We start from the raw sequence: 9,047 nt of genomic DNA, 5'->3' as shown, positions 1-9,047 counted from the left end.
GCATGCCAAGCAGAGGCATGCCAAGCAGAGGCAAGCAGAGGCTCTGCCACTGAGCCACAGCCCCTCCCTTCAAGTGATCAAAGAAAAAGCCAGGAAATTGCTCATGTGTCTTCTATGCATCAGTCCACAATTTCTAGAAAGGTGCAACTGCTTTGAGTCATATAGCAAACTGGCAAATGTCTTAAATAAACACCTGTGGGAGGTCCCCTGCAATACCACAGGCTCGGTCCCCCCAGTGCAGATTAAGCCCCCCGCCCTGGAGCTGCTGGTGCATTCTGCCAACTGCCTTGAGAGGTGGGACCCGCTCTGCCGTGTCCTCTCGACCGATACCCCTCCTTCTGCCTCTGACGGTTCCCTCCTTTTGCCACCTTTCCAGGCGTTTCCCCAAACCCTACTACCGGCTGAGATTCAAGGTCCCCGGCAGCAACGCCACCATCGCCATCCTCATGATCGACACGGTGACCATCTGCGGCAATTCGGACGACTTCCACGACGAGCAGCCCCTGGGCCCCAAGGACCTGGGCGTGGCCCGGAGCCAGCTCTCCTGGCTGCGCAAACAGATGGCCAAGGCCAAGGAGGACTACCTGCTGGTCGCCGGGCACTACCCGGTCTGGTCTGTGGGGAGACACGGCCCCACCGCCTGCCTGGTCAAGCTACTTCAGCCCCTGCTGCAGCAGCACAAGGCCACCGCCTACTTGTGCGGCCACGACCACAACCTGCAGGTGAGCAGAGGAAGACAGACCCTCCTCCTCCTCCTCCGTGTCCTGTCGGGAGCTTTCGCATTCACGCATTTTCTGTACAGAGAATTCAGCACGTGGAAAGAGCGAGTCAGTCTTAAGTCTGGGCCACAGGCTGACTAGTCCGAGGAAACACCGCGTCTCATCCTCTGTCAGACAGGGTGGCCCACCTGATTGTGTGTGTGTGTGTGGGGGGGAGGGCCACTGAGTCAGAGCCGACACAATCAGGTTTTCAAGGCAAGAGACCAACAGAGGCAGTTTGCCGTTGCCTGCCTCTGCGTAGCAATGATCCCTCTAAGCTATGGAGCCTTGTGAGCAAAAATTCTACTTTGTGAGCGACTGGCATTAAAGTTGCGAGCGAGCGATTTGGCTGCTGCATTAATCAGTGTGCTCTTGAGCAACCCTTCCTGAGCTAGGACAAAAATGTGTGAGCCGGAGGCTTAAAAAATCTGAGCTAGCTCACACTAACTCAGCTTAGAGGGAACACTGGTAGCAACCCTGGACTTCCTTGGTGGTTTCCCTCCCAAGCACTAACTAACCAGCGACGACCCTGCTTAGCTTCTGAGATCGGATGAGGCTGGGCTAGGCTGGACGATCTAAGTCAGGGCAAGAGAGGAACAGAGGTGGGTTCGCCCTGGCCTGCCTCTGCGTAGCAACCCCTGGGCTTCCTTGCTGGTCTCCCATCCAAGTACAAGCCAGGGCCAACCATACTTAGCTTCCGAGATCGGACAAGATCAAGCTAGCCTGGGCTATCCAGGTCAAGGAAAGAAGACAAACATACAGGTGGTCTGCCATGGCCTGCCTCTGCGTAGCAACCTTGGACTTCCTGGGTGGCCTCCTGTCCAAGTACTCACCAAGGCCAACCCTGCTTATCTTCTAGACCTGATGAGATCGGGCCAGCCTGGGCCATCTAGGTCAGGGCAAGAGACGAACGGAGGTGGTTTGCCCTTGCCTGCCTCTGCGTAGCAACCCCTGGAGGTCTCCCATCCAAGGACTAACCAGAGCTGACCCTGCTTAGCTTCCGAGATCTGACGAGATCAGGCTAGCATGGACCATCCAGGTCAGGACAGGAGACAGTCAGAGGTGGTTTGCCATTTGCCTGCCTCTGCATAGCAACCCTGGGCTTCCTTGGTGGTCTCCCATCCAAGTACCAACCAGGGCCGACCCTGCTTAGCTTCCGAGGTCTGACGAGGTCAGGCCAGCCTGGACCATCTGGGCCAGGGACAGCTACTTGCCAGGGAGCGCGAAAGAGAGACACGGGAGCATGCGCTGCGGAAGAAATGGGTGCAGAAAGGAAAGGCTTGCTTCGTGATCCGCTCACACGCGCGGGGTGCTCTTGGTGCTGCTCCTGGTCTGTAGCTTCTACCCCTCCCCTCGATCTCTGGCTCTCAGCAGTAGCCCGGCGGATGGCTGGTCTGCACATCCCTTTTGCTTCTCCTCCCGCGTGGGGTGTGCAGAGAAGGCCGGGCGGGCCATGAGCTCCCCCTGCCTCCCGCCTTCTCGATGGGCCCTGACCCTCGGTCCTTTGCTCACCCTCTCGCGTCCGCCACTTCTGTCCACCGTGAGGCCCCCGTTTCTCCACAGCCTGCAATCCCCTAATTCAGATATTCCACCACGGCCTTTACAGAACTCTTGCGGCTTCGCTAGGTAGCTTCTGCATGTCCAGCTGGCATCTCACCGGCCCTTTTCCCACCTGCTCTCCATCTCAACTTGTCTTTCCACTGCAGACAGGAAGCCCTCTGTCCGTTGACAGTCAGGGCAATACGTGGCATGCGATGAGCTTCAGTTGCTCATCTTCCCCTTATGGCCACCAGCCATGAACCTTCACAGCCTTCTTTGCCTAGCACAAAGGGCCAGTTCCGCATCTATCATTTGCTCCGCTGTTGTCGGAACAGAAACTCCCCTCTACATCGCATGCCACTTTCACTTTGATCGTTGGATTTTATGGCAGCGCCCAGACTGCATGCCGCTTTCACTTCGTTTGATCTCTCGGGTTTTATGGTACTGTCTGCATAGATTTAGGGCCATTTTTTATGGCCATTCAGGGGTGACTTTGCAGTCAGTAAAGCCTTGGCCCTGGATATCTGAATGTGGTTTTGAGCCGCGTCTCTTTCTGTTCCAGTGCTGGGTTTGGTAAAACAGCAGAGCGAATGCTAGATGCAGAATGGGCCAGTTAAAGAGTCCGTGACACCTTTAAGACCAACAAAGTTCTATTCAATAAATAATAAAACTTTGTTGGTCTTAAAGGTGCTCCCGGACTCAAACTTTGTTCTATGGCTTCAGACCAACACGGCTGCCCCCACCTTTGTCTACGACAGACAGTCTCGAGGGGTTTTTCTTTCTCCACTTTGTTTCTTGTGAGCAGGAGTCATTTAGTACAAAAAGAGGTGCAGGAGCTCATTAGCATAACTCATTTGCATATGCCACGCCCCCTGACATCACCGGAAGTGTGTCAGAAGGCAACACCCACCGCTCAGGCTCCACTGGACTCTTTTGGACTGCTAGCTATTGGGGGGGGGACGTGCAGATCTGCCCTCACAGAGGAGGGAGAGCTTGTACCTGAATAAAACTTGGTCTTAAAGGTGCCACTGGACTGTTTTGGACCAGGGGGCTCTGCAACTTACCTGGCTGCTTCTTGCTCTGCCTGAGGGCTGCTGGGAGCAGGGGGTGGGGCTTGTTGCATGTGCCCGCCCCCTGGCCTCTTTACTGCCGGAGCTCCGCTCCTGTGCGCTCCTGCAGGAAATGACTCCTGCTTGTGAGAATTTTTATGGTGAGCACTTCACAGATGGAGAACTGAGACTAAGCAAGACTGAGTTCCCCTCAGTCATGCAGGGGTTTCTGAAGGAACCAGGGGTGGAATTCATGTTCCCCAGGCCCAGTTCTGCCAGTCCACAATATTTTCCTGCAAAGAGGTGCTCTCTAGGCCACTGTAGGATGGGACGATTGGTGGTGAGCCTGCTTTAAGTCTGGTCTTCTGTCTCCCTCTCTCCCAACAGTACTTGGAGGACAAAGCTGGCGTGGGCCACGTGCTGAGCGGGGCAGGCAACTTCATGGATGACTCCACAAAAAACCTGCATTCCGTCCCAGCTGGCTACCTGCGTTTCTTCTATGGCCAGCCGACTTCTCTGGGGGGGTTTGCCTACATTAAGGTCGATGGGAAAGAGATGAGCATCACCTACCTTGACAGCAAGCGCCGGTCGCTCTACAAGACCTCGTTGCCCCGGAGGAGACTTCGCTGAGGCCAGGGCAAGCCTCTGCCACCCACAGACTTGAGGGCAAGGGGGGTTGCTCTTTCCACCTGGCTTGGGAACTAGCCTGAGAAAAAATCGAACTGCTTGTCTTTGGAGGGAGGGTGTTCTCCCTCACACTTTTAAGATGTCACGGTACACAAACCAGCTGTAGGTGCGTGCTTCTGTTTGCCTCCCAGTAGAACAGCATATCTTCTCCGTCACCTCAAACTCCCTCTGAAGCCCTGTAATCTCCTGCCCTGATCCTGGGAACACACCAGATCAAGAGGTCCTCGGTTCTTTCTCCTCTTGCCTCTTGGCAGGCCAGGGAGGCAAGCCAAACAAAGGCTACGGTAAAAGGTTTTCAGCATTTTAGGATAAGCTCACCCCTGGAAGCAAGGAGGATCGAGCAGTACGAGGCAGGAAGAAGAGACCCGTGCAGCCCGAAGTTTTCACTTTTGTCCTGGGGGAAGTGACCCCTTCAGGGCACGGCAGCGTGGGAAAGGGCGACAGGTGTGGCTTGCACACGTTTCTGCCTCCTCTGTCGTGCACCATCACCCGGCTGCTTTAGACAGGAGATGCTCATCAGGAAAAGGACAGACGCAAGGCACTACTGGATAGCCATCATTCCTTGCTCTGAGAAATGCATAGATGGGCGGGGAGGGGGACGTGCCTTGCCCTGTTCTATTCCACAGCAAGAACTTGTCATAAACACCTGGAGGGCCATAAATCAGTTGTGGAGCTCTCTCTGTCTCCCACCACCATCTTGAAGGAGAATAGACTTTTGCCTAGTTAAACCCCCCCACCCTAAAACCTTCTGCAGCGGTGTAGGTTTCAGGCGATGATGGCAGAGCTCTGCCAGCCGATTAGGACTGGGGCTGAAAATTAACTTTGCACTCTCTGAACATGTTGTGCTTTAGCTCTGTAGGGTGAGCTGAAATTCAGACCGAGAATACCAAAGGACAAGGTAAGCCACTCCCTTCCCAGGTGTGGGAGCCAGTTTGGTGTAGTGGTTAAGTGCACTGTGCGCGGACTCTAATCTGGGAGAACCAGGTTTGATTCCCCACTCCTCCACTTGCACCTGCTGGATGACCTTGGGCAAGCCATAGTTCTCTCAGAGCTGTTCTCTCCAGGACAGTTCTCTCAGAGCTGTTCTCTCCAGGACAGTTCTCTCAGAGCTCTCTCAGCCCCACCTACCTCCCAGGGTGTCTGTTGTGGGGAGGGGAAGGGGAAGGAGATTGTAAGCTGCTCTGAGACTCCTTTGGGTACTGAAGGGCCATGGGGTATAACTCCAATCTCTTCCCCTCCTCTTCTCACCTCCCACACACCTGGAAGGAGTGAAGCCTCTCCCCCATTGCAGAATCCTCTTTTCAAACCCATTCTGGAAGATTTTACAGCTCCCTGCAATGCGGATTAAGGGATTCTGCACCACATACTAAACCTTTCCGGTGGGGTGATGCAGCTGTGATTGAACACCCGCCCTCCCCCTGCAGAGGGAGCTGCCCTCTTGCAGTGGCAGAGAGTTCCTGTGGAACTCTGGTGGAAGGTATTTGGTGGCGAGAAGGAGGAGACCAAAGCTAGAATTTTGGCAATATGCAATTGCCCTAAGCCTGGGTTTACTGCTGCTCCGCCCTCTGTTTCCGAGGCCCTGGACAGAATGGCTCAGCCATCCCATCTACCCGGAACGCAGCAGATTTGGAAAGCGCTGCTGCCTCTGTGTGCCAAGAGAACAGGCGTTCTTTCCACTTTGCTTTTAAAGGATGATACATCTTTTCCTTTTGACTCCGTTGTGTGTCCGATTCTACTGTAGACACAAGTTCCAGTTATGCATTTTAAGGTTCCTTTTTTGACACAGATTTCTATCTTTTGAAATACCAGAGCCTGATTTACTGCGAGGTCAAAGATTCTGTGCAAACTGAATCCTGTTTCACTTAGTGCAATAAGATACAAGAAGTAGATATTGTGATGTTTCCTTGTGACTTTCTTTTCAATAAACTACTTTTAGATCAGTTTTTACATTTTTAAGTCATTTCAAATAACATGCAAACTACTGTTCCTTACAAGGTGCCTTTCCTTTCTCCCATTGAAGCTGCATGAGACAATGTTCTTGAGCAGCAGAAATAGGTATAATTTAAAAGGATGAAAGGACTGAAAATACATTTTGCCACAGACAAAGTCATGGGGGGGATCACAAAATCAGCGGCACTACTAAAATATTCAGAGTGGCCAGAACTAAAAGTTCAGAATGACAAGCTAAAAAAGGGATAACAAAAAGAATGCATGAGATCCTCATGAACTGGGCGCTGCAAGGTACCTTTGTTGAAAATGAAATGGCCGAGGACCAAGTTGTGTGTGCACGTATGAAATTTACACACTATTCATGTAGGGTCGCCAACCTCCAAGTCTCCAGCCCCAGAGATCTTCCAGAATTACGCCTCCACACTACATAAACCGCTTATTTATTTACCGAAGACATTTATTCCACTTCTCCTGGAGAAAATGGCTGCTTTGGAAGGCACATTCCGTGGCATCACACCCTACTCATGTCCCTCCCCAAACCCCACAGACTTCACCCCAAAGAGACTTGCCAATCTCCGGGTGGGATAGACATCCAAACAAAACATCCGTGACAAAAATAATGAAGAGTCAATAATGATAGATATGCAATTCAGTGGAAAACTCTTTCTTTTATCGCTCACACGAAACGAATTTTGCGCAATAAAAATATCCGTTTCACAAGGATTGCTTTATCTGAGCGTGTAGTAATTGCAATTCTTATCCATTTCCACTTATCAACTCTTGAAATAAACATCCCATATTGACTCTCTGACATCAGAACCCAAGGTCTGGAAATTGATAAGAATTGCAATTACTACACGCTCAGATAAAGCAATCCTTGTGAAACGGATATTTTTATTGCGCAAAATTTTTTGCGTGTGAGCGACAACGAATTTTACACAGAATTATAATTAGTATAGTAAACAATCTTGCATATATATCTTTATTGACTCTTCGTTATTTTTATAATGGATGTTGAAAAGTACGCAAACGGAGAGTGATTTCAGCAAAGCGTACTTTATTCTATCAGGCACAAGACGACTTCCCCCGAGAAACCGCCACCCAAAACACACCCCTAATTCCCTATAGGTTATTTACAGTGGCCGAGAGTCCCACAGGCTCTCGGCCGGGAACCTAGCCCCCTGATTGGAGCGGGCTAGGATCCGCATAGTCCATTGTATCTTGGAGCGAAGCTCGACGTTTGTCTCTGGGCTTGTCTGGACTGGATACATTGCAGATGTTTTGTCTGAACTTCCGTCTCTTCCCGTGATCTCTGACTTTTGGCTTCAACCTCCAGGTGGGGCCTGGAGATCTCCCAGAATTACAACCGCCAATCTCCAGATGACAGAGGCCAGTTCCCCTGAAGAAAACAGCAGCTTTGGAGGGCACATTCCATGGCATCACACCCTGCTTAGATCCCTCCCCTTCCCAAACCCCACCTTCCACAGGCTCCAACCCAAAGAGGCTTGCCAGCCTCCAGGCAGGGCCTGGAGGTCTCCTGGAATTACAGCAACCGATTTCCAGATGACAGAGGTTAGCTTCCCTCGAGGAAACAGCGGCTCTGCAGGGTGGGTCGTGGGTGGCACTGCACCCTGCTGGAGCCCTTCCCCAGAACCCACCCTCAAACCTCCTGGGTTTTTGTTTGTGTGTGTGCACTAAGAATCTGCTTAGGACTGACGGGGCACCCATCTTCTCAGCATCCCAGAAGCAGAGGCGCCCTGGGTGGGTTTCCCCAGCAGGACCCTCACCTGGAGCCTCCACGGGGAAGGCCAAGTCAGGCCCCAAAGCTGTGGAGTCTTCTGAGCAAGAATTCTGCTTTGTGAGCTGCTGGCATTAAAGTTGTGAGTGAGCAATTTGGCTCCGGCGAAAATTAGTTTGCTCTGGAGCCAGCCTTCCTGAGCTGAGACAACAAATGTGTGAGCCAGAGGCTAAAAAACTGTGAGCTGGCTCACACTCTCTCAGCTTAGAGGGAACACTGGCTGCAATGCTCCCTCTAGGCTGCGGAGTCCTGTGAGCAAAAATTCTACTTTGTGAGCTCCTGGCATTAAAGATGTGAGTGAGCAATTTGGCCGCTGCATGAATTAGTCTGCTCTGGAGCCCTCCTTCCAGAGCCAAGACAAAAATGGGTGAGCTGTAGGCTAAAAAACTGTGAGCTGGCTCACACTGACTCAGCTGAGAGGGAACATTGGCTGCAATGCTCCCGCTAAGCTGTGGAGTCCTGTGAACAAAAATTCTACTTTGTGAGACCTACTAGCATTAAAGTTGTGAGCAAGGGATTTGGCTACTGCATAAATTAGTTTGCTCTGGAGCCAGCCTTCCTGAGCTGAGACAAAAAGGTGTGAGCCAGAGGCTAAAAACCTGTGAGCTAGCTCACACTCAGCTTAGAGGGAACACTGGCTGCAATGCTCCCTCTAAGCTATGGAGTCTTGTGAGCAGAAATTCTACTTTTGTGAGCTCCTGGCATGAAAGTTGTGAGGGAGCGATTGGGATTCTACATAAAACAGTTGGATCTGGAGCCACATCTTTCCTGAGCCGAGACAAAAATGTGTGAGCCGGACGCTAAAAAACTGTGAGCTGGCTCACACTCACTCAACTTAGAGGGAACTCCGGCTGCAATGCTCCCTCTAAGCTGTGGAGTCTTGTGAACAAGAATTCTACTTTTGTGAGACCTACTGGCAATTACAGTTGCAGGCAAGGGATTTGGCTGCTGCATGAATTAGGCTTGCTCCGGAGCCCTCCTTCCCGAGCAAAGACAAAAACGTGTGATCCGGAGGCTAAGGAACTGTGAGCCGGCGCACACCGACTCAGCTTAGAGGGGACACTCTGACTCAGGACAGAAGAAGCCGCGAGGAAGCCGCAGCCAGGTGAGCGACACCTTCCGGCCACGAAGCCTCCCCGGCCCGCAGAAAGGCTCTGCCGGCACCGGGCGGGGCCCCCCGCGACAGGCAGGAGTTCAGCCGCGGCGCCCCTCGGCCCCCCGGCGGGCCGCCCCGACGAGCGCATCCGGGTCCTTTCCCTTCCCGGC

At 52.4% G+C, this 9,047-nt stretch overlaps 1 protein-coding gene across 1 annotated transcript in view; it reads left to right on the top strand.

Annotated features, from left to right (window-relative positions):
• ACP5 (acid phosphatase 5, tartrate resistant) overlaps positions 1-4,648 on the top strand; it is a 9,393-nt gene extending 4,745 nt beyond the window's left edge. Inside the window, exons 4-5 of the mRNA XM_015407520.1 lie at positions 377-722; positions 3,734-4,648. Coding sequence (XP_015263006.1) covers positions 377-722; positions 3,734-3,976 — 589 coding nt within the window. The 3' untranslated portion in view covers positions 3,977-4,648. The remainder of the gene's footprint in view (positions 1-376; positions 723-3,733) is intronic.
• The last annotated feature ends 4,399 nt before the right edge of the window (positions 4,649-9,047 follow it).

The sequence above is a fragment of the Gekko japonicus genome, unplaced genomic scaffold, assembly GCF_001447785.1.
Source record: "Gekko japonicus isolate JY-2015 unplaced genomic scaffold, Gekko_japonicus_V1.1 scaffold3291, whole genome shotgun sequence".
Taxonomy (NCBI): Eukaryota; Metazoa; Chordata; class Lepidosauria; order Squamata; family Gekkonidae; genus Gekko; species Gekko japonicus.
Note: the sequence above shows the minus strand (reverse complement) of the source record. Positions and strands in the feature narration are given on the sequence as shown.